At 38.9% G+C, this 26,750-nt stretch overlaps 1 protein-coding gene and 1 pseudogene across 2 annotated transcripts; one reads left to right on the plus strand and one right to left on the minus strand.

Annotated features, from left to right (window-relative positions):
* The first annotated feature begins 966 nt into the window (after positions 1-966).
* LOC146454485 (uncharacterized) lies at positions 967-5,024 on the plus strand. Its single transcript, XM_085095091.1, has 4 exons — positions 967-1,711; positions 2,355-2,447; positions 3,396-3,455; positions 4,548-5,024. The coding sequence occupies exons 2-4, from the start codon at positions 2,378-2,380 to the stop codon at positions 5,006-5,008; spliced, it is 591 nt and encodes a 196-aa protein (XP_084951217.1). The 5' UTR covers positions 967-1,711; positions 2,355-2,377; the 3' UTR covers positions 5,009-5,024.
* Positions 5,025-5,156: 132 nt separating this feature from the next.
* On the minus strand, positions 5,157-25,711 carry LOC146454486 (28S rRNA (cytosine-C(5))-methyltransferase-like; annotated as a pseudogene). The gene is made up of 11 exons (XR_014859191.1): positions 25,560-25,711; positions 20,972-21,025; positions 19,935-20,124; positions 18,828-18,952; positions 17,173-17,301; positions 13,975-14,090; positions 12,140-12,248; positions 11,247-11,375; positions 8,873-8,980; positions 8,235-8,343; positions 5,157-6,476 (listed from the first exon to the last, which is right to left on the minus strand). The product of XR_014859191.1 is annotated as a 28S rRNA (cytosine-C(5))-methyltransferase-like (transcript).
* Between the last annotated feature and the right edge of the window lie 1,039 nt (positions 25,712-26,750).

Below are 26,750 nucleotides of genomic sequence, written 5' to 3' on the forward strand. Positions count from 1 at the left end.
TTTGTGTGGAAATGGAGATTTAGGCTAAAAAAAAAATTATATATTGAAGAGCTCTAAGTTGGGAGAGGATAATGGAACGAAGCAGACACACAAACGAAAGCGCAAGCGAAAGAACAATCAAAGGAACAAACCAGATTTAATATCCGAATACCCGAGTTAGCGATCAAACGGTCCAGCGAGCTTCCACCCGGCTTAAACTAAACAGAGTGCACGGACATGCACGAAACTAAATGAACAACTAAACGACCACAGCTCTTTTGTTTGCACCCATAACTATTTTTTGCTGTCATTCTCGTCTGGGGCACAATGAACAGACCCGGCAGAGAGTTTAAGAAACGCTGTACAGTGAAGGAAGAAATCGGTAGAAGTAATTAAAAGGGAGCGAACAATTTTAACTCACTCTAGATTGAAACTCTTTGACCACACTTTCAAATTTTCCATCTAAATATACGTCCTTTTCCATCCTGTCACCTTCATCCCTGATGCAGGCCAGGTAACGAAAACTCATTGAAACTCCTCAAAAGAGTTATTCAGAAGATCAATTTCTGGAAAGCAACGTTTTGACAATTGATCTGAATATTCCCGCTTTAATTTCCAATTGTTTCTTATTAGTATCGTTCACTGCATGTTTAATATTGAACTTCCCCTTCCCCAATACCAGCCGCAGGAAGTCTACACCAATTTCAATCATGCATTAGTAATCCATAAAAGGGGTATTAATCACTTAAGAATTACTTCCACGTCAATTCAAGAAACAGAGCTATAACAGCTTGGAAGGCCATGTCCGTTTAAGGAAACCAATCATATTTCTAATGAAAAGGATTTAGAACATGGAAGCAAATTTTTTTCCGGGATTTTTAATTTTTCGTAGTTAAACAACCACACAATCAACGACCTTTCGGGCACTTAGCTAATTTTTAATGTGAACACATCGTTTTACAACAACTTTTTAAAGTTGTTGTAAAACGATCATGAAGCTTCATTTTAACGATAACCAATAACATTTTTTAAAATTTAATTACCATTCAGCAAACAGGAAGAATATGCTTAATCGGTACATTACTAAATCATCCTTGAGTTATTAACGGGAACATGGTAGGTAACTTCCTCTTGCATTAAAAAATGCACTAAATTACACATGAATTCAAATTATTAGAACCTGGTCCTTTACGATCGATCTAACGTCCAAACTAATTTTAGTTCTGCCGAATGTAAATTTTTCTCGCCCAATGACCGTATTTTTAAGATGTAAAGGACTTTAAACCAAGGCCTATGAACATTTAACCTTGTAGTCAATGCCATTACCTACGTACTTTTCTCTCGTAAACAGGAACACTATCTCCGTTTAAATAATGCATGAGTTTTTATTATGTACCCCTAAACGTAGTTAAAAAGAAAGGAAAACAGTGAAAGAAAGAAAACGTCCTTATACATTCAGAATTGTTTTTTCTTTTAATCTCAACCACTCGTAAAATAAACGTTATCTTAGAGTGACTTGGGTTTTACGCGTAAAAAAGGTTCAGTCGTAGAGAGGAAGTGGATGGTTGTAATGGCATTGGGAAAAAACTAAGCAACAGCCCTGTTAAACGGTACGCATTTTTGCCGAGGGGACAATTATGTAGATATAAACGAGTATATTATCAGCGTCTTTGCAACTGTGTTTTCATTCTCATCAGGCTGTTGAAAGAGTTCAGTAAAATTCTTTTTGAAGGTTAGTAGCCGTTTATTTTCAGTGTTTTACCTTATTGTTGTGATATCAAGTTAGTGTTAGTTTTAAAAAAGTATCAAAGTATTTTTAACAAAAGAAATAACATTTTAAGTCTTCATCAGCAATGCTTTTATTTTCATCAAAGTTCTCAACTGAGCGGGCAATTTAATTTCCACAAAGTTCCATTAACAAGTACCCGAAAGTTCCCTCATATCGTCTTCATGACATTTTTCTCAGTGTTATGCGATACGTAATTTTTTTCCTTTGCTGTAATCTGACGTATTCCTGTGTGCAGTTAACAAGCAGTTAACCACAAATTTTGTGTTCAAAGTAAAGTCTAGTGCTGGTGTTTGACACGATCTCACTTAAATGAATATCCAAAGATAGATAAGATATAGAGGGTGCTGATTCAGAGAGAACTTCTTTCCACAACAAAATGTTCCTCTTAATCAGGAAGAAAAAACCATCAAACTGATCATTTTCCCCCGATTTAATTCTAACTCGCGTCTTAATATGTTTACTTTTCTTTCTATACTTTCTTTTTTTCCAGTCCCAAAATACACATGTTTACTCTTAAGTTTTAATAACTGAAGCGAAAAATAAAAATAAATATAGTTACGTACTATTCATTGCTTCCTTCATCCAGACCTGTTATTTGCGCCGTTAACCATGAAGACTGTTGGTGTTCTTCTGATTCTTTTGATGATCACTGTAGCGTCAGAAGCTGGAGGACGGAAAAGTGAGTAACGCGAAAAAAACTATATTTGGTTAAATAGCGCGGCTAGACTTAGCAAGTGTACTTTTGAGGAATTTTGGAAGCGGAAGACCGCTTAACTAAGAGAAAGGTTGAAAGAAAACCTGGGCTACCTCAAATATAATACTCAAATACCTCTCCTAAAAGAAACTATTTCCTTTTGAATCCCCGTCAGTCCTTAGCGTCAAAAAGGTTACAAAAAATAAAATGCTGCTGTGAAATTTTTGCGCGGTGTCATTTGTCTTGGGGATCGCAATAGAATCCAGAATATTCTTTATAATAAGAAAGTGATAAATTGTCAAGAAACCTTCACGGTGTCATTTATCTAGAAACGAATTTTAATGTCATAAGCCTATGTCCATCTAGTTTATATTATCAGCAATTTACACGCGGGATTTCACAGGGATGTTTTTTTTAAATATTGGAAAACTTCGTTTTCGTTCAAGCGATATTTTATCAGTTTCTGCTGCTTTTAAGACATTTTCGTGGTTCTGCAGTTTATCGAAAAAAGCCCTGGATAATGGCTGTTAAATTCGTGACGCGATGTCAAAGCATATGAATCACACTTGAAGGCACATACTGAACACCTTGCAAGTTCATAGCTTAAAACAGCATTTAATCGGAGATCAGGGAAAGGGGAAAACTACCTCCATGGTCCCATAAGGCCCAGGGAACCCTGCCAGAATAGAAACTACAGGAGAGTAAAATGAACAGATCATGATTTAAGAGAGCGATCCCTCCATGGCCATGATAATACCTTATTGTCTGCTTTTGGTTTTCGCGCTACGCAATGAACGTTATTAGCGGCTAAGTTACTGTGGTGTTTTAATAATCTTTAATTTTTCTTGTCGTCTTTGTTTGGCGTCTTTTTTTTTTTATTTTTATTTACTTTTATATAATCTGATTATCCCTAAAATCTTTTTATTCACACAGAACTGCTGAAGAAAATCGACGACTTGGAAAAAAAGCTGACTGCACTGATTCAGAAAAAAGGTAAGGTCGCTTCGACATAAGGTGAAAACAAAGCACACAAGTAGGCCGTTCTCAGAAATGAAAACATTAGATTTTTTTTCCAGTTATGTTTAATATCAGAATTTGAGGAGTTCACCCTGGTTTACCCGTCCGTCCGTTCACATTATGTCTGTCTATTTCTATTGTTATTGACGGTTTCATAGTTTGATTGATTTACTGCTTAACTATCTGATTGGCTGACTGATTCACCGATTGATTGATTCTTTGCAATTGATTCTTGGTTCATTGATCCATTGAGTGATTGGCTGACTGACTGTTAATCTACAGACCTGAAGGGTCCATCGGTGAAATTAAATTCCGTCGGCCCCAGTATGGTCAAGCGCCAAGTTAGGTTCCTTTAAACTGAATCCATCGCTGGGATGGCGGGGCAATAAAACAGAACATGAAAAATATGTTGCTTAAACTTTGCATCAATTTTTTACCAAAAAAAGTTCGACCAAAGAAATCATAGGTATATCTAATAATAGGTATATCTTATTCGATGGGCTTTCTGCGTTGTTTACGGCATTCGCACCCGCCATATACTAACGGACAGATAATTGCGGGTGTATTCAAGCACTCTTACCAGAAAAGAGAAGCCAAAATAGCAAGATATTTTTGTGGTGGAAAAACAAATCTCTTATTCGATAGTTTTACATATAATACGCGCGGACATTTTGCTCATTGCTCGTATTTTTCCTCGCCTGGTCGGGGCTCGGAAAAATACTACGCAACTCGCAAAATATCCGTGCGTATTATATGTAAAACCATCGAATGAGATATATGTATAACATAACATAACATAACATAACGTAACAAAACATAACATAACATAACATAACATAACATAACATAACATAACATAACATAACATAACATAACATAACATAACAACATAACAACATAACATAACAACATAACATAACATAACTATATCATAGAGCATTATGTAATGTAATGTAAGTAGTAAAGTAAAACACCGGTTATGATCAAGGTGACTCAGTTGGCTTATTGAACCTTATTTTGCCAAATCGGTTAAAGCAAAATAACACTACATTTTTAAACTAAATACAGATCCCTTCGTAAAGCTGAACCCCAAGCCTGTGTGTTTCGGTGCAAAGGGGGCAACGTTTGGTTCGTTTAAAGCCCTGGCTGGTGGTGACCTAATGAAGATAAAGCTGGTTCACTTGTATGGCTACGTCTCCTGTCATAACACCTCTCCCAAATTTTGGTCTCATTGGGGATGCGGCTATTGGAACCTAGATGGTAACACCGATTGGGTCGTTATGTCGGTGACAGATGAAGCTAATACCGAGCTCTTCCCGCCAAAGGAAATCAACAGGCACTACAATTGGGCTTTGATCCCCGGGTACAATTCGCGTTCACCTGAGCTTGTCATGTCCATTTTTCAAACTCCCGTGAAGATAACCGCTGGCCAACAGCTGCGACTGTGGTACACCGAAGATTTGAAGAACTCGCTCGAAAGCACTAACGAGGGAAGAGTATGTGCCGATGTTTACGGTTATTTCATTTAACTGGGAGGCTGGGCCATTTCTTTTCAAAGTGGATGTTCACTGTATTTAGTTAAATGGTTGTAAAACAAAGAGAAATAAACCAAGCGGGTAAGGGGAAATGTTTCATGTGCTTTGATTTTCAATTCCTCGACATCCAATAAGACAGTGCCAACGCCATTTTCCTTTTCTTGGCTCTTGTTTTCACAAGATACGAGCTTAAAGAAATCACATACTGTTGCTAAACGCCCACATTGTCCTCTGTATTATACTTCCCATTCATAGGTTTAACAAGGGAAGTAAAGTTGAATGTCAAAACCTTCAATCTTTGGTGATCATTTCCCTCGTTCTTTTGGCCTTTAAAGGGGCACTGTCATGGCGGTCAAAATTGTATTTTACAAAGAACCCTTTTTCTAACATGAAATTGCTGTTAGGGCGCCGGCAAGAAAATAATAAGACATTTATCCGGGGAAGAACAAGCTAAAGCCAGTTATTACTGACTACTCTACAATAAACACAGCCTAAAGAACTTGAAAAAATTGGTTGCAATCCATTTCCACCGTAGCCATCCGCAGCCAAACATAATTAATACTACTTTCTGTGCATTAGTAGGGTTATTGTTAACCGAAATGAACCTTTAAATTTAGACGATTCCATCGATTAAAATATGTTTTTTGGCTATTCAAAATAACACCAAAATAGGTGACACTGCCCCTTTAAGTTTGTAAGTAGTGAAATTGTTTAGAGAACTTACTTTGCTAAGCACTATTGGGATTTGACGGGGTAAACACCCTGTCAACGAGAGCAGGCTCGAGACTATCTTCCTTCAGGTCAGCTTCTATTTGGTATGATGCAGTAAGCTCTCACAGCTTTGTCGCACGTTGAGAAATTTGCCCATGAGTAATTTCAATCTTCAAAGCCAAACTTATTCACAGGTTGTACCACCGAGTTTTTAGCTTATTTCGGTTCATGAGAGTTACGTCATTTCAGACGATCTTAAATTCCCCTGCGTCAAAAGTTTTAGTGGTAAGATGTAAGAAGTGAATGTATTTTGGCTTTTTAAATGTATAATGTTAAGAGCAAACGGAAAACTTTTTATTCTTCTTTCTCTTTCGATTCCTTTTCTTTTTTACATCATTCAATGCTGGATTGCTCAGCGAGGTCACCGTTGGGGGATTTCCCTGTGGTGTTGACATCTTCTGTTTCTTGCTCCTCTTTCGGCGCTTGTTCCTTAAAGATATCCCACCATCATTTGATGCAACCCCACCTTTGGTCTCTGTCGGCGATGATTCCGAAACTTTGAGTTTAGATGTTGCTTGTGATGGAAATTCAATGTCCACATCTTTGCATTCTAATTTGCGTTTCCTACTTGTGTTCACGTTCTCAAAATGCGCAAGTTTAGTAATCATTTGGCTGTCTTTTCTTACAAACAGTGCCACGAAAAATCCATTGGTACAATCCTCACTTGGCGATGCACGAATGCACTTCTCTGCTGTAAAAAGCATAGTGAAATAAATTACGCTCAGAGGGTGTAGACCTTGTTACGACTTTGTAAGCCATTAACTAGTCACTAAAAGAGACGCGGCAGAATTCAAAGAATGTTAAGGTTACCCGGTACCTTCAGAGGTGTCTTCAGAGGTGTCTCGCGTCCAAGCGATGTAGCGCGTCCGGTTTAAACTGTAGATACCTGAACCCCTGTATCAAATTAAAGCTTATAGAGCTGGCTATCCAACTAAACCAAGAATTTTGAAATAAAATGAATTGCCGAATTTTCAGCGCTGTTTTTTCGAATAAATTTTTTTCACTTGGAGGAGCTCCTTCAAATAGCTAAAACTCAAAAGGAATTTGTTCGTTTGCCTTCAAATTTGGACACTAGCTAGTTTAACATATAAACAACAAAAACGTGTCTGCGAATTTTTTCTTTCGAAATATTTTTTCTCCAAGAGCGATTTTTGTACGATTACTCCACATTTTTTTCATCCTATTTCGAAAATGCTCTATAACTTTTCACTGCGATTGAATATGGCAAAACGCAGACACGTTTTTTTAGCGCTTTGGGTCCGAAACCTGAGGAGCAAATTAAATTAGCAACAAACAAAATTCACTTCGACTTGTAGCTTTAAAAAGGTGATTCGGACGCTCGCAATTAGAGGTCGTGAAAAATTCGACAATTTATTTTATTTCAAAATTCTTGGTATGGTTTGATAGTCAGCTCTATAAGCTTTCATTTGATATAGGGGTTTAGGTATCTACAGTTTAAACTGGACGCGCTACATCGCTTAAACGCGAGACACCTCTGAAGGTATCAGGTAACCTTAAGAAGCATCCCGAACGCCAGTGTTCATCAATAAATAGCACCACAGAAAGTATTGCTCAGCTAAATTAGAGTTCAATCCATAGACTCAAACCACAGAACCAGATTTACAATATACTAAAGGAAAGACAAAAACAGTACCTTTCATTTGAAGGGTCGACAGTTAGGATTTTATCCAGACTCAAAAGTCATGTTTACACCGTGTACAGCTTGGTATACGTAACAACACCAGAAGAAAGTAACGCTCGACTTTGTACAAAATTATTATTTAATTCACGGACAAACACGTTCGAACCTCCTTATGTACAGCACAATAAACAGCACCACACAAAAGCAATGATCAGTAGCTTTCATTTGATGCTTGCACGTACTCAAAAATCACTAAGACGGACCACCATTTACTTACCAAAGAAAAGTACTGAAAAGCAACAATCAAACGCTGGAACCACCCTATTAGTTAAGTATAATAATTATAAACACAGTCTGCTGAATTACTTTGCAGACTCAAGGACTTCATCGCAAATGTAAATAAAGGTTTGAATTACTTTGTACAGCAAAGATTTATTAGAATGGTAGCAAGTTAGCCTGTCACAAGAAGGCCTTCCGTCAATTAAAAAAAACACTTCGCACACCACAATAATCAACACCACAGGAAAGTATTGCTCAGTATCTGTAATTTGAATGATCAGACTTTTAATAGCCCAGTCGAGCGCCCGTAGGGGCGAGGAGGGATGAGAGGGTATTGCTTTCACAGGCTCTACTTTTAAGCGCAAAAAGGTTTCCATCAACAGACTTCGAAGTTAGAGCCACTTTGCACAACAAAGTGAATAAGACCATGGTAAAGAAACTGTCATAAGCTTCAAGTTGCAGTTACACTTCAGGATTTAGATTCGGCAACTGTCTAGATTGAACGCGCTTGAAACTTATGATACCTACCTCCTTGAAAGACAGCTAGTCCTCTGTGCGTCCAAGACGGAAGACAATCCTCCAGTATAAATCTGCCACCAGTAGCTTTTAAAGCCGCCTTGACTACATCCTCATTTTCCTTCAGTAGTGAGTTGCACAAGAGAAAGATTAAAAAAATGTACTGCCACCAAATCAAACCTTCAGTAGCAGTTTCCTCCTATGTTTTTTTTTTCAGCTTATCTCACAGGAGAAAGATTTCAAGATAAGATAAGGAAAAATGTATGGCTACCAAATTAAACATTTATTAGCTGTTTTCTCTTACGTTTTTTTTTTTATCTCACAAGAGAAAGAATTCAAGATTGCCACAAAATTAAACCTTCTGTAGCTGTTTCCTCCTCTTTTTTCTTCGTACGTCTCTCTCTTTTTTTTTAATCTATTTGAAGGCACCGCGCAGTATAAACACTTTTATGAAGTTGGGAACAGCCTGGCTGGCCTCACTCTGAGTTACTTTGTTGCACACAATGTAGATCGGAAAAATCATATAGTAAGCCACAAAAACTGGAGGAAAAAAAATGAAGCGATCAACAAGACGTGAAATAACTTTTTTAACTCAGGTTTTACGAAGAAGTTGTTGTCGTGGTTTGTTTGTTTGTTTGTTTTGCACATACCTGTTGATGAATGGAGCATGTGGAGTACACGACCCTCTTTACAAAAGGAAAGGACAGTGCATGGTTCAACACTGACAACTGAAACTTGGCGAGTGATTCAAGTCTCTGCTGGAGAAGAAAGAAGAAAAAACAACTTACGAAAAATCCATAGACTACGAAGAGTCCCCTCTTTTTTTTAGAGATAGAAGGGCGCTTAAGCAACGATGACGGCAGCGGCAACGAATACGTCACCTGAAAATACATCTTTATTTCATTTCTGCTGCTTCGCGATTATTTCAACTCGCTCAACTTTTACAAAAAAGGCGAACTATCCAGGAACCAAATTGGTAAGAGTGGCGTACAAGTTAAGAAAGAAAATGAAAAATTCATCGTCATGCGTTCACGTTCTCCATAAAACCTTAAATGTGGTCATTTCACGTTGTTGTTTTGCAGAGGACGGCAAAGAAATGTACCAAAATTTAATACACACGTGCAGAGCGATTGCTCATTAAACCTATTGTTTTGTGGCGTTGTCGTTGCCGTCGCCGTTGCTTAAAGGTTCCCTAGTTAGTAAAGCCCGCAAACGACGTGAGCGCGTAATAAAATTGTTTCCTGCGAGGACATGGGACGCGCAAGGGGAATCGTCCCTCTGCGTGTCGTGTCTCCTCGCGGGAGGCAATTTTCTAGCGCGCACTCGCGTGGTTCCGCGCTCGCTTTACGGTTAAGGGCGATTTAGACGGTACGATTTTGCCTACGATTTGTCGCATGCGACACGCTTACGCCATGCCTACAATACGAATCGCGTCGTGTAAATCGACCTACAACATCCTTACGACAGACGCACACAACACGAAAAATGTCGTAGGATTTTAAAACATGTTTTAAAATCCTACGACAATCATAGGTATAGGCAATGTTGAGTGACGAGAGTTGTGTGCGATTTTTGCATGGCGCGAGCAGCGCGCGCTCTAGAAATCGCACGCGACAGTCGTAAGCAAAAGTTGTATCGTCTAAATCGGCCTTAGAAAAATAAGGGATTGCTTGTACTCTAAAAAATACAAAGGACTGTTTTAATGCTGTTTTCTCAAGAAAGAATTCTCGTAAAAAAAACCTTATGCGAATCCTTGAGCGTAGACTGCAAAACAGACTGTACTTTTGGAGCTGGTCTGCAGTAAGAAAGCGCCTGGTCTTAGGGCTAATTACGGAAGCCAGGTTTGCCGAAATTTTGGTCGTCTGTGAACTATAACAAAAATCAACACTGCGATTACACAAGAACTGGGCCAGGAGTGCTCGCTTGGTTGATTTTCCATGCAATCGCGTTCACCCGGGCCAGCAATTGACAAAATTCCGCACTAGTTACAGCAATATCAATATCCGTCGAAAACTGTATACTTCTACGTGACATATGAAGGAACAGAAAGTAATTATGCTACTTGAATACTGGAAAGGGTGAAAGCTAAGGAACAGGCACTGTACCGGTAAGTTCTGCTTCGTGACCTTTCGTTGTGAAGACGCTTCTATACTGAATCTACATGTACGACTTCACACGCACAGTGAGTAAACGAATTGATTACAGGGGCGGGGGTACAGTGGCAAATTTGTCCATTTTGCCGCAGTGGCAAGGCTGTGATCAGCTTAGTTTACCTAAAGACTGAAAGTGAATATATGAAAATTCATATATTTGAACTGAGGAAGAAAGAATGAATAAGTGAATGATCATCGCAGTTATATACGCAACTTAAGCAGCTGCGTAAAGAAAGCCTGACAAAAATTCAGGCCCTTCATTACCTAAAGATTGCTAACCAAACACAAAGGAGAATGAAAGAAAGAAAGAAACAGGATATCATCACGAGCTGTGTCCGAATTTCATTCTCTTCGAGGCAAAGACGGTACGTATACATACATACACTATTCCTATTCATGCAACGGTTTGAGATCAAAACCATCGCAAACTATTTTGCAAGCCACATACACTGTTAAAAAAAAAATCAAGCACTGCATCGTCAAATGCAATTCAAACAACAACAGGAAAAAAACAATAGCAACGACAACGAAGATGTACACGAGTACCTAGGCACCCACTCAAATAGCAATGCACTGCAATCTAATCATCTGCCATTGAAATGAAGACCTCTTACTAAACGAGTCTTTTCCCGTTGATTAATGCGGGCCATCAATCAACGGGAAAAAAAACAAGGATCCGTAACTTACACTGCGGACTGAGAAAACGAGGTTAGTAAGATATTATTATATGTCTGAGGTTAACCGGGCGCGCGGGAAAGGAAACATTCAAATTTAGCGGGTCGTACAGTGAAATACGGCCACCCAATTTACCAATCACGTCGCGCGTACTAGCTAACTGAGAGATATAATAAATTTTGTTAGGTGTTGTTACCTTTTTCTCACTCGTTCCTTGTGCTTCATCTACAAGTTTGTCCATCCTGTTCACAATACCCGAGCCACTACAAGACGGATCCACCACAATATACTCGACATTGCTGTATTTTGCATCTGAAGGCTCCACCTAAGATGTTTAAAAAAACTGCCTTTGATGTACTGGATACGATTTAAAAGGGTAGTGCCACGGGGAGTTGGTGAGTTTAACATCACAGAAACGTTTTCTATCAACACTATGCTTGACGGTTTCAACGGAATCAGCTGGTAAAATTGGGAATCGTGTAAGGTTAACATTTCTCTTCAGCCATTTGAAGTGGGAAGTTTAAGTTCAATTTTTCAACTTGATAGTTTCAACGGTCTTTAAGCTGTATATAACATGTCGAAAGATAGTCGCTATTCTCTGCTATGCTCTTATCACTAAGAGCGACTGTAAAAAGACCTAAAATAACAATAAAAAGATGCAAATAACAGTGTGGATTAAACACGGAATTGGAGTTTCCCTCAATCACTTAAACGGAGAAATTCTGGAATAAAAGGGGCCTGGCCTAGCCTTTCTCACCTCCAGTTGTCAATCAACCATCACAGCGTAAACAACTGACAAACAACATGCGTCTTTTTCTACGATCCTAGCTGATAAATTGGCTTAGTTTTCGGGAAAAAAAAAAACGCTGTTATATATTAACCGAATTAGAATCTGATGTCTTATATTGCTGTGGTGGCATTATAAAATTTTGAGACATATTTAGAGGACGCTTGAGTCAACAACTTACCATGGCTGAAAAGAGTCTAAATTTGTATTTCACACCCACAAAGGTGTGAAGGGAAGACGGGCCTTCCCTTTTATAGCGGAACTTCTTGTTTAAACGTTTCAGCTCCTCTATTTGCACTGACCTCCAAAAAACTACAGTTTGTTGTGGTAACACAATCCACCCCGGCTGTGCTCATCAGCTTGTGCATCACTGTTAGCCTCTTCTTATCAGTGTCAAATGCAAATATTTTGCTGCAAGTAGAGTATGAAAGAAACAGTGAAATTCGCAATGCACAGTATAATTATAATAACTTAAGATTAGGTTTATTTTTACGTAAAATCCTTTACACGCAGCATAGTTAATAAAAGGCAATGGTTATGAAGCCAGGCAAACTTCTTTTGTAACATGTTTTTGTTAGCATTTTTGGCCTTGCCCGTGCACAAACCACAATAGATTTTGAAATGTGTCGGAGCAACTGACCAATCGAAACGCTCTTGTTAAGATATTCAGCTGTAGTGTGAACATTAAAACAAATGATTATGTATGGTCGCGGCTCTGCCAGCATAAATTGCAGCAACCACTGTTTTCATAGGAAGGTTCATATTAACCAGTCCATCAATTAACTATGCACGCAGACAGTTTTTCTCACACTCCTCTAAGGTAATTCATGTTAAGGTACCACATAGTCACCCGCACAACCCTAACCCTAACCTAAAACTCCATATAGTAACCCTTATCTTACCATGAATTATATGCCCAAAATATTATATCGGAGTCTCTACAGTATGTATCTCGTATTTTTATCGCAAAAGACAAAAACAAAAACAAAAAAGCTGTAAAAAGTGTTTAAACATTTAAACGGTCGGTGAACATCACGACCAACTGTTGAGACAAAAAACGGAGCTAAAAATGGTATTTTAGAGCTCTGAGAGAAGTTGTAAAAATGGATAACACATTAGGTAAGATTCTTCAAATGTTCAGATTGTTTTTTTTTTTTTGTTTTTTGCACAATTTGCCTTACAGACATATATTAAATGTTAACAGTACTAAACACTACTGATACTAAATACTACTAACAATATTCAATATACTTGAACTATTTACAATATTAGCTATACTATCAATACCATCCATACAATGCTCGTACTACTACTAATTACAATGCTTACACTACTTACAATTCTAATACATCACAAGCACACATACACCCACATAAACACCAAAAAAAAAAAAAAAGGAAATAACGCAAGACGTAATAAGTTCCATTGATCATTAGTCAGAGGAGTTATTTTTCATGCCTATTTTATAGCATTTCAATTCTGTATTTAGTTATCATTTTATCAACGAAGTCTTGGAGGAGAATTGGTTTGTTGTGTAGTTTGTTGGCGTAAATATAGTATCTCATAAATAACATGGTATAAATTGGTGAGCATCACGACCAACTGTTGAGACAAAAAGCGGAGCTCAAAATGGTATTTTAGAGCTCTGAGAGAAGTTGTAAAAGGGGGAAACACAATAGGTAAGATTCTTCAAATGTTCAGATTGTTTTTCGATTACTTTTGAGATCCACCAAAACTCCCATGTTAAGCAAGCTTTGGCTACATGTGCTGTAGCGAGTAACGTCATTAACTGGACTGAGAAGACACCAAGTAGCTCAGTGAACATACATGTATAAACTCAAAAGTATTTTGTTACCATCTGAAAATCAAAATCTGCTATAATATGATAATTTATGGAATACTTCATGTATACCCTCGTACAGTAACTGAACATGAATCAAATAATTTGAAGCCCGTTTCGTGGTGAGTCCCTTTGAAACATGACTAGAGCTCGCATATCGTGAAGCAAAAATGCAACCCTTCACATAACAGTAAAATTACTTCTCAAAAAATTATGCAAATATTACAGTCAAACCAATGTAGCAAGTTAACGTCCGTTTCATATTGTACATTTATGTCACAGGCACCCAAAACATACCCTTCGTTGTTCATTAAGCTTGCCAAGTGACTGCTTTTGTTACCAGGAGCTGCGCAAGCGTCAATCACGTGAGATCCAGGAGGCGGAAGCAGAACATGAGCTGGAAGGCAGCTAGCCTAGGGACAATTTAATTTATATAGCTAACAGTCTGGGTCCTTGTTATTATATCCTCATGGGTCCTCATGAAGGAAATCAGTTCAATAAACATTGTTTACGAGTAAAAATAGAACTGTAACCAGGATAAGACATATTAGGTAAAAATCGTTCTCTGGTTAAAAATGTTAAAACATAAGCTTTCGGCTATCAGTCTATAGCCTTTAACGAATTAAGAAATGTAGCGCGTAAACGGAAATATATACAAAAAGGGTGCTAAAATTTGGGAATAAAAGAAGTGTGATAAAAGCTAATGGATAAAAATGGAAATGAGGGCTAATTACAGTAAAATGGAGTATTGCCTAGGCAACGGCTTAGAGTTATTGTCCGCGTCGACAGTGGTTTCACGAGTTTTTCCTTCAAGGCTGCTAGGGAGGTTGGATGCCCGGAATAGGAGGGTCGAGGCCGTGCTGATTTTGTGTTCTTTTGCATGATGAGAAGAAAAATCCAAGTAACAGTCTGTATGGGTTGGCTTACGAAATATATCAATGACGGCAACTCCATTTCTTCTGGTAACCAAGGTGTCTAGGAAGGCAATTTGACCGTTCTTTTCATGTTCAATTGTGAAGGAAATTTTTGGATCACAGGCGTTAAGGGTGTCGTGGAACGGAGAAACCGCGTCCTTCTTGATAACAACAAAGCTGTCGTCAACGTATCGTTTCCAAATCCTTGGTGGGACTGATGAGGTACTGATAGCTAAATCCTCAATCACTTCCATACAGAGGTTAGCAACAATAGGGATTTTTTTTCTCATCATGCAACACAAAATCAGCACGGCCTCGACCCTCCTATTCCGGGCATCCAACCTCCCTAGCAGCCTTGAAGGAAAAACTCGTGAAACCAACCATGTCAGGGCTGCATTAGAAGCCAATGGTTACCCATCAGCTGTTATCTCTAACATCCTCAATAAGAAGCCACCCCCATCTACAGTTCCTCCACCAGAAGAATTGGTTTCTATGTTCTTCAAATGGGTTGATCCATCTAGTACGTACCAAGGTTTTGCATGCCTCCCCTACATCAGCGGCCTAACTGAGCCCCTCACGAGATTACTCCGCAAAAATGATATCCGTGTTGTCAACAAACCACTAAAAACCCTTCAACAAGAATTCCCGTCTCCAAAGTTCAGACAACCCTCGGATCTTCAGTGCAATGTTGTTTACAAAATTCCATGTAAAGACTGTTCTTGGAACTACATCGGTGAAACCGGAAGATGTTTCCAAACACGCAAAAAGGAACATAAACGGAATTTGAAGAATTTTTCTAGTGGATCTAACGTTGCCAACCATGCTTGGAAAAACAATCATTGCATCGATTTTGACAATGCTTGTGTTATCGACAAGGGCGATTACCGCGTTCGAAAAACATTAGAATCCTGGCACACAGCAAAAACTGTCGACGCGGACAATAACTCTAAGCCGTTGCCTAGGCAATACTCCATTTTACCGTAATTAGCCCTCATTTCCATTTTTATCCATTAGCTTTTATCACACTTCTTTTATTCCCAAATTTTAGCACCCTTTTTGTATATATTTCCGTTTACGCGCTACATTTCTTAATTCGTTAAAGGCTATAGACTGATAGCCGAAAGCTTATGTTTTAACATTTTTAACCAGAGAACGATTTTTACCTAACAAACATTTTTTTACTTTACATGTATTTGTATATAAGCTATACGAGGAAAATTGTTCTTATTCCTGATGATGCCGTTTATCGGCGAAAGCTTGGATTTTAACGTTTGATTTGAACAGTACATGTAGCTTAAAGGACCCTAGTCAGCCTCCGCCATTTTCGATGCCATCGAAATTATTGATATTGCATGGTGAAGCAAAATCTTATTGCTCTACTGTAAGTTGTCTTCCTGAAAGTATGTTTCATTATCTTTCGTAGTTTCACAGTGATTTCGTTCATTTCGACATGCTCCGAATAAAATATAATAGCCAAACTCTCGCATATAAACAAAAACAAAGGTGTGGCTGACTAGGGCCCTTTAAGGCCTCATTTGAACTTTAATACTGTCGAACCTGTATTAAGCGGCACCGTATTAAGTGGTCACCCTCTATTAAGCGGCCAGTTGTCAAAGTCCCGAAAATTACTTCCCTTAATTACTGTAATCCTGACCTGTATTAAACGGTCACCTCTATTAAGCGGTCGTGGTCACCCTATACTAAGTCCCAGTGAGCTGTTTCTTTTGTCTTGACCTGTTTTAACGGTCACTTTGTAAAAGGAAACCACTTAAATATGGTAACAAGTAGCGTGCCAGGCAATTGAGTTTCTAATGAGCTGCACAATCGTGGCGTTAGTGTTTTACTGGCCCGTTTCAATGCCATGCTCTTCTTTGTCATACGATTTTATCGCCGAACTTTCTTAACCAAGTAAGTGATGTATTCTGTGCAAACCTGTATTAAGCGGTCAACCTGTATCAAGTGGCCACTTAGCCATTCCCCGAGGGTGACCGCTTAATACAGGTTCGACTGTATAATTATTGTACTGCTATTCTGGACAATTATTCTCTATACCAATAAAATGCCCACAAATGCACAAGAATGAGCTGCGTGTTTAAGACCCTTATGATAGATAGATATGGACATCACTAAGAATCAACTAATCTTAACTCTGTCAAACATGAAGGGCAAATAACAATATATTTTTTTTCAAGGTTATAGGATTGTACCGTGACAAAAACAAAAGTACAAAAACATTCCATCACATTTATTCATTGCGCAGATGCCACACATTGATATTCCAATCCTAGCAGTATGCAGGATGTTTGTCTCCACAAACCTAGTTTAATGGCCTGAGCTCCCACAAGTCTCCTATACATGTAGCTCAGTGGTAGAGCATCTGAACTAGAAATCGGAAGGTCTTAGGTTTGACTCCTGATAGGAGCACTCGGAGTTCCTTTTACCAAGTAATTGCCGGTGTCACTCACTGAATAACATATCATTCTCAAATAGTACTTGTACGTTGTTTAAAAAAACCAACAACAACAACATGTACATCTATCAATGACCCAAAAGCTAAAACAGTAATAATTTCTTACAATACCTTGTCTTGGAGAACAATGTGTCCACTGACATATAAAGGATGATCATGAAGATCTGTACCAGGAGGAAAAACAAGAACGTCTGGGAGATGTTCATCACACATGAAATGTTTGTTACAAGACTTTTTGCTCTGGAAATAAGAATACAGAAAACAGTAAATTAGGATTTACAAAGAGCATCTAAAATTCAAGGAGGACCTATGCAAAAATGTGTTACTGGAACCTGAAAGATCACAATTTAGTAGCAGATTGAAAAACAAATACACTGTACATGTAGTACACAATGTGTTCTATACTCAACTGTACAATGGTTTCCACGCCAACAGAAAAGTAGTAAGTACGTAAATTATGATCATCCGGGTGAGTGTAGTCCTGAGAAGGACTGTTTGTGGTGACTTTGACTGACGTTTCGACAACCTGAGCGGAAGTCATCTTCAGAGTCAAGTGAATTGTGGAACGTCAGTAGGTGGTATTTACGTCTCTGGTTGTTAACCTGATTGGTCAGCGAAGTCCAGATGTTATTGGTCGTTTGTCAGTAAGCCGTGATGTTATTGGCTGTGAAGCAACGAGCAACTAGAAATGGTGATATCAACAATCACATTGCTGAGCACCATTTACAAACGAACCACAGAATCGACTGGGACTCTGCCAAGTGCATTACCTACTGTACAAATTACTATCAACGACTCACTCTGGAAAGCTGGTTTACTAACTTAGAACAAACGCCACTCAACCGTTGCCTACAACTACCTGCACCATACAAACGACTTATTGACAACAACAACGAAACAAACAAACAATAGACATTTTACTAACAATAGACCCACGGACTTTTTGACTAACAAAAGACGGATCGAAACGCACCAATCACTTTTTACAGTCTTCACAGCCAATAACATCACGGCTTACTGACAAACGACCAATAACATCTGGACTTCGCTGACCAATCAGGTTAACAACCAGAGACGTATATACCACCTACTGACGTTCCACAATTCACTTGACTCTGAAGATGACTTCCGCTCAGGTTGTCGAAACGTCAGTCAAAGTCACCACAAACAGTCCTTCTCAGGACTACACTCACCCGGATGATCATAATTTACGTACTTATGACATGACTGCTGGGTTCAAACCATTTACGAGAAAAGTAGTACTTACACAATTTCTACTGGATGGTGATGCGTGAAAAAGACTTTCATTTTGACCACCATGAACAGGATAATAAACATACATGTACATGTAACAAGAAAGTCCTGTTCAACTGGTTTCATTTGATTGATCACACAGTAGCATTCTACATGTATCCATACAGTGTAGACTCAAAATTACAGTAAAGGTACAAAGTACACATATGACTATCACTCTGAGACTACAAACTTCACTAGAAACACAGAAAAGAACTGCACAGTAAAGCATTCTCATTTGAATCTCCATATACATGTACTAGAACTGCACCTATATGAAGCATTTTTAAATGTTACTATAAAATTTCAACAGTACAATGTGAGTCATTTTCAAGGAAATGTTCAGAGTTCCAGAATGATAACCAGAAGCAAAATATAGAAAACAATTTCCATTGGAAACAAGTTTATGTTCAGGTAACTTGTGTTCATTTACTAGCAGACTCTGCTGCACAAACATCAACTGAAAAACTCACCTGTGCTACATAGGATGCAACATCCTGTTGATGAAGTTGTTCATAACCATTTTGCGTAAACTCTTGAATTACATTTTGTACAGATGTCTTCAACCTGTTGATTCTTACATATCGTGGAATACAACCTAAATGTAGTGAGCAAAATAAAATGAAATAACTATTATGTGTAGTTAGGGGAAGTGGTCAAAACCACAGTACTATGCTCGAACAGGGCCAACCAAACTCTAAAATAGATGGTGGCCTCGGCCTTCGCCCCCCTTCCTCAACCTCAAAAGATGGTGTCTTTATTGCATAGCCACCCCTCCACCCAGCAGTAAAAAATGACTTCACTTTTCTTGTTTATCTAGCCATGTTGACTCTTGCTAGCTTAATACTTATGTGTCAACTCAAATTTTAAAGCCAATAAAATTTTGTTGGTGGTATTCATCAGACAGGTGGTGTCTTTGATAACCCCCCTTAACCCCAGACAAGGCGGGTCCTCTTCGAAAGTTCGCTACATTAGTGTCTGCTGTCAGCATTTTCTACAGTTAAGTTGAATAATAATATTTTTACCCCCCCCCCCCCCCTCCTTCCCTGGGCAGTGGCTTTTTGGGTCTTGTGAGGGTCACAGGGTAAGAGGTGGGGGAGGGGGCTCTACAGATGGGTCATCTAGAGTGTACATAGTAGACCACACAAGATAGTACTGTATAAAGACTTGCATGCGCATGGTCATGAATACCCGGGAATGAGCGTTCAAATAGCTGGTTTTATTTATTTCTTAAACAGTCACATACAGAACTGTTGTACATAAATTATAATTGAAGCCTTTTCACCAAAAAAGTAGACAACTCGTTGAGTCTGAAAGGGCTGATTTTTCAGCCACATCCTGGGACTTTATCAAGGTAATTAAAACCTATACTGGCAATAATTATATAAAATTGTAACAATTGGTGTATAAAAAGTACAGTATCATGTACATGTATTCAAAGGCAATAAGGCAATATTAAAGCAATATTTAGAAATGGTATATTCTACAGCTTTAGATGCAACAATTGTTGCATCTAAAGCTGTAGAATACACCATTTTTAAATAACTTCCTAAAATAATGAGTTTCTTTTTTATTGACACCTGTTTCAAGAGCGTCCTTGGGTAAAAGGTCTTCATTCCTATGAACCTTAGCTCGGATTTTCAAACGGGCCAAACATGACTGCAGGGCAGACTTGTGTTTTGTAATATACTGCTTCAGTTCTCCACCACACTGAATTCCTTGTCCAAACAGAAAATCGTAAACCAGCACCAGGGCATAGTTATGCTTGAGCTAAAACAGAGAGCCTTTCAATTTATATTAAAAACAAAATGCAGTATACCTCTTAGATTACCTATTTTTCTGTTGCACAACAGCTACAGTACACTCTGACAGAGCATAATTTACTAGCCACTGCTGAAAGGTGGACTGATAAAGAGGTTTGCTATTGTCAGTAAATGAACTGATGTTAAATACTAGAAAACATTAATAGAAGAAAGATCCTCACAGTTGTTTATGCAATGAAAGCAGTTGTGAAAAGAAAACCTGAAAGAAATTCGGGCCCGAATGGGATTCAAACCATGACCTCTGCGATGCCTGTGCAGTGCTCGAAAACAGAGGTGGCCATTAGTAAAGGCTCAACTGTACATTGTACTTAAAATTGGTCAAAATTATTTACACTCTGTTCCCACCTCTTCATTTATGAAATCAATGTTACAGTAATTAAGTAAAGCTATTGCCTAGTGTTCAGTAGTCTAGCAGGCCAACTGCAGTCAATGGCACCCAACAAATAACCAACAAGGCCAGCTGAATGAATGTTTAGTAATATTATTAGCAACAGCACTAAACACAGCACCTTCGGCATCAAAGAAATTTCCTTCACATGTCTAAGTAGCAGGACACAGGTGTCAAATCTTTTGTAAGATGGGCATGCTAAGTTGCATGTAGTAAATGGGCACTGCTGCAGCAGTTATCCAGCTTTTTACTTCATTACCATTATATTAAACAAAATAATTTTGATTAAACTTCCAGATTACAAGCGAAGTGTTCTAAACACTCCACCACCCTTCCTCCCTTTACAAGTTGCTGTTCTAACTGATTTTGGTATTTTGTAGTTAAAAGTGAATCATTCTGGTCTTACCTTTTTCTCAAGTTTTAAAAGCTTTGTTTCTTCAAAGATTTCTTAAGAATCTGTCTGTCTATAATAAGTAAATATAAAATAAAACAAAGGAATAATATCTCAGCTAAATTAGAAACCAGGTATGCACTACTTATCCAAAAACATTAAATGGATGGTGCTCGATGAATTGCACAAATTACTTTAGATAGTGGTGCAGTGAAAATATATCAGACCATCCTTGGAAACCAGGAAAAGGTGGTCAAGATGGGGTAAAGACTTGACAAGCAAAATCAGGACTCTTGAACACTCAGTCCCTTGTTCTGATTTTGCCTCTGGGTTCATGAAGGCTGTAGCCTAAGAAAAATCCCAAGTAACCTACAAGGCCAAAAACCAGGAAGATAGGAGTCCAACATGTGAAGTGTTAGATGCTGCTACAAAAACATTTGGGTGCCCTGAGCATTTTCTTGGGCACTCCAGGCTCCTGGGCTCCTGTTAGGCAAAAGCCTTTTTGTTTTTTCTTAACAAGCGTGTTGTAATTTGTTTGTGCACTCAATAAATAAAAACAAAAAACAAAAAAAAAGCCTGTTGTCACTGAGTTTCTAAGGATAATATCATACAAGAGCTATGTGTACGTGTGCACTGCATTGTTCCTGACAACATCCAGGTGATTGTAACTGGTGCCTTTTGTCTCACTTGAAACTAGTACACTGTAGCTCAACTGCAGAGTAACCAGTGACGTGATATAGAAGGCATCTCTGGCTGCCACTCTGGTCCATGTACATGTACATTGTATGATCTCAGCCCACCCACCTGGACCAATTACGGCACAAATCAGACCAATCACAACATGGGGGAACTCCACACCCAACTCTACAGTACTACTTCCCCTTCCAATTAACATGTAAGGATGATTGAAGGAGACTGGGTGAACGGCTTAACCTTGGCTCCCAATGACGTGATCATCTGAGCTGAGACAAGGTGTTAATCACAGCCAGCATGATCTTATCACTTTTTTTAACCCTTTCCCGACCAAGAGTGCCATATGGCACAAGACACAATTATGAGCTCAGTATTTGGTCAATTTGGGTGAAATTTGCACAACCAAAAGATCTTTGAAAGATCTATAAATTGAAGGCATAAAATCATGCCCCCCTCCTATATGAGACTTGATTTAGGGAACGCGTCCAAATATCGGGCGGGTATCCGATGATCGGAATCGGTACCGATCAATTTCCCGACTGTTCGGAGTCGGCATGGTTTGGCTGGCCTCAAGTGCCGTTTCCGATTCCGATAGGATCGGTGCCGATTTAATCGGAAAGAACTTGACCTCCCGATCCGATGCGTGACAAAAAGTAATATAAGCTTATGATACACAGAGAAGGAGCGGAGACCTTGATAGAAGCAAGATCCAACAATTTATTTGCAAAGTTCTCCATTTCAGATAAAAAGATTGCGAGAAGTCCAAACTTTAGTCAGAAACTTTTTGCTGTCAAACTTTAGTCAGAAAATTAACAAAATTTCAACTGGTAGTCGATTGTATCTCGTGTGACTTGTACTATGTAGGCATACTACAAAACAAAACAAAACCAACAAGAACAAACTAGCCAGGTACTTGAGTAATCATTGGCGACGGTTAATATTGTATATATATATTTATATATATATTTTTAAAATACCACCTGCAGATACAGATAATCGGTACTTGCGGATGTTTACAAGACGCACGAAAGTGCGTGCGTGTGTCTTGCTAAAATTGTATTGTTTTGATCACCTATCAAAGTAGTATATTTGCTCGATCGATAACAACAGAATCACTTCGTGGTTTGTCTCGCTAGCTTAGCTCTATTGTAATTTCTCACGAAATTGTCGTCCTACAAAGTCACCCGCAAAACTCGCAACAGTCGTAAACACCTATGTAAACAACACCATTATCGATTTCTCGACCTCACCACGAACGAAACTAACGCTTTGCAGAAAATGTACGGCACTGGAACCAATGAGAAATGTAAATGATGTCACCGTAGGATGTTGAATGGCACAAAAATATTCTGTATTGGAACTACATGTCTACTGTTGAATCTCCAATCAAGACTTCTAATAGTTTTGGTCTGATAACTGCTTCCTTTGAACTCCTCGCCACAAGAATATTACATGTCGTTGTAGATTAGGATTAAATGACGCGGAGATAGAGATTCGAGACGTCGTTATTCGCCGTCAAGGAAAGAACTTACGTTCCAACCCAACCTACGAGCAAACATCAGTGAAATATAAATCTGTAGCATCAGTTTATCGTCAAGCAGCACAGAAGTGAATGCTATTTCTGGTGTTAATTTCAACTTCCAAACTGGTGTCATATTCATCCAAGGTACGATTTGATAAACATTTTTCCTGTATCTCAGCCGGCGGTGCTGTCGATTGAAATATACACAGTGACTCAATGTCCCGGAGACGGCTACTGAAAACCTAAGTGTAAATTTGGTTAACTCGGCCTGTATGTAGAAACGGCACAGTACGTCGCCAAGTATAAAAACAAGCGTCATGTTTTTAAAATACCTATCTCCGGCCGGCTAAAACTGTCACTGATGGGATATCAAGTTCTGTTTATCAAGTACGTTGTTTGCTTCTCTAGATTTATAAGTTTTATACCGCTGCAAATGTGCCTCAAAGTATAGAAGTATATATGAAATGCAATTTAATTTACGTGCATGGTGGTCTTTCACTGCATGCAGCTGTATTATGCGTTTGATTCATTCTGCGTTTGATCCCATTGTCGAATAGACTGCGTGACCGAATTTGACCTTCATGTTCAGTTACCCCAATGCCGAAAAGTGACCCGATGTGTCATTCCGATTCCGTTTCATTCGGCACCGAAAAATCGGGTCAACCTGTGAACGGAAACGGAAAAAATCGGGTCCCGATTGATCGGAATTGGTCGGAACCGATGCCGATATTTGGACGCGTTCCCTTACCACCCCTCAAACTTTTGGATTTTTTTTCCTTTGTACGTTAAGGGTCCAGTTGATATCTTACAACAAGCAATGCACTGAGAGCTGTACATTAAGCTATAGTTTAGGGGGATGCCCAGTATGTACAACGAATAAGAAAATTTTCAAAGTTTTTCTTCTTTCGTTTTGGACTTTTCTCACTCTAATATGTGACCTCCTCCATCTCTGTTGGTGTGATTTATAGCACACTCCAGAAAATACCTTTTAAATGGTATATCACATGTAGTCTCCCAGTTCATAGTTAGCGATTTGGAAAAATTCACCATTTCCCTCGGACGGGAAAGGGTTAAGACCCCGGTATGTGGTCAGGCTGGGGCTTGAACCTGCTCCTCCCATTCGCCAGTGCCCTGCCCTCGGAGTTGAGCTACATGTCACCAGCTCAGGCAGTGATGTGGAGATTGATACATGTATAATTAAAACAGAATGTTCCTTTGAGTCTGTCAATATTAAATTATCATGTGCAATTATTCAAATGAAAGCTAGTGCAAACACTTGCTTGTAACTGGCTGTTTCCCATACCTCTTAGCTAGGTCAGTTTGCCTATGTCTAAAATTAATTTTTTTTGTACTCAAGAGTTTAACAACAAAGATACAGTATGCTTGGCCACTCATGGTAAGGTCAGCGGTTCTAATGGAGGTTAGCACATGCACAGAGCACCTCATTGTGGTAGCATGGGAGATTTCTTAGGAGTTTCTGGTAGGTTTGCCTGCTTTTTTTCTATTCTTCCACTCTTCTCCCTCTCAAACTGCTGCCACATTATAATGGGTGACTGGATGACTATCCATGGGGGCTCATGGCTGGGTTGTGGGGATTGCCAGCAATGGGAGTGTGTTTAATACTGTTTAACGGCCAGCAGGCACCCATCCCCCACTCAGCTTGATGCCATTATATTGATTTAATATTATTATTATGATAATACATGTAATCTAAAGTGTAACTTTTCAACTACTACTCAGATTTAGTCAATAGAATTGACTCCAATTGGATTTTATCAAACGTATCCTCTTTGTCAGTCTCACATGTAAAACTGCCGAAGCGAAAACTTTCATTCATCCTCACATGTGACGGTATCCGGTCAACTCGCCTACGTGCAAACTCGCCTACGAACAAACTCGCCTACAACTTGTCAGCTCGCCTACGTGGGCCACTTCTCTTTCTGACATAGGCGAGTTCACTCAAGTAATGTATGCCTTTTAAATAACTTTATTTTCTATCTAACTCGTTCTTTAATCTATAAACCTAAACAAGCGTGCTATGTTCTAAATTCGCCTACGTAGGCGAGTTAACCAGTAGGCGTAGGCGAGTTGGCATAGGCGAGTTGACCGGTATTCCATGTGACACGTGCAGTGGAAATATCGGGTAAATGGTATATGTGAAATACTCCGGGGAAATACTACAGTATATCCTACATGTCGCGTTTTGTATAAATTATGCTGTACTGAGCCGTCCTAAATTTTTGACCTGTGGACAAAAACCTAAATATTTTTGCCACGCCGATGAAAATTCAGTACTACATATGTAATTTCATCTGGTGGATGCTTTTTTAAATTCTGTTAAGTTAATTGCAATTTCATTAGCGTTGCTACTCAACAAAATAAGCTCACCTACATTTCAACGTTTCACAAACGAGAGCGTAAAGTTTCTTCTTGTTGGTAAAATGACTGTTGATGGCCAAAGACTTCGCAGTTCCTTGTTTCTTCATTACTTTGTCGACAATGTTCGCAGCACAAGAATACAACGCCGCCGCCATTTTGAAAATGCGTAGTGTCCGCTGACCAGTAAAGATTGTTAGCACGCATTACGGGCGCTCAAGCGCGCGCTCGTATACCATGGCCGCTTAACCAATCAAAACTCTGCAACTGGGTTGTGCAATGAACCAGTTTGTACTAAAGAAGGTTATTTCTATGAAAGATATTCAACATAATCTCAGCACTGTGAAGGATCGGGCAGTTTACCCCTCAGTCAGAAATGAAGTAAAGTACAAACGATAAACAAACAAACAAACAAACAAACAAACGATGGAGGCGCGGTCAGAATGTAAAATGTAGAGTCCGTCGCCTACAGCATGCAAACCGCAGACCGGTGACTCAGTCTATTTATCTGGGATCACTAGGCGCTTTTCGTCCTCCTTTCCCCAGTAGCAAAATTGACAGTGAAAAACTTTGGAGTGTCCAGGCAAAAATACGTTTCAAGTGTTTTTTTTTTTTTGTTTTTTTGTTTTGTTTTTTTCCAGCTTTGATGGGGTGCTGTTTCTTCCTTCAAGTGTCTCGTAGATTTTTCTCTGTGGGTGTAGGATGTAAATGCAGACTGAGACAAAAAAACTGTTCTTTTCACCTAAGATGAGAAGGTGTCCTCGGATAACCGGCCGACAAAATAATATAAAACATAGTAAGACGGGGTAAAAACATGGTAAAACCTCGCTTCGATTCTTTTAGGCGCAATTTCACTAAAAAAATATCCCGCAAGTCAAGACTGCGTGTGATTTCGGCTTCACTTGTAAATTGATTGGATAGCAAATACACTGCACAGTAAATAATGCACAGTCCATTAAGGCCAGAGCAATCGATTTCCACAACCTCCAACGTTGTTGGACGATGTTGCGCACAACGTTGAACGAGGTGGCCAAACGAACGCAACATGCGTGAGTCTCACGCGTGGGGGTTGAAAACCTCGATCTCACGCCAGCTCATGCTTACGGACCAATTTCTCACACCTGGTTGAAAAAATATGAGATATTGTAGCCTTAAATGACACACTTTTTCAAAAATATGTAAACTGAAACCAATGCGAGGAAA

Source organism: Pavona decussata, unplaced genomic scaffold (genome assembly GCF_977016875.1).
Source record: "Pavona decussata unplaced genomic scaffold, jaPavDecu1.1 SCAFFOLD_300, whole genome shotgun sequence".
NCBI lineage: Eukaryota > Metazoa > Cnidaria > Anthozoa > Scleractinia > Agariciidae > Pavona > Pavona decussata.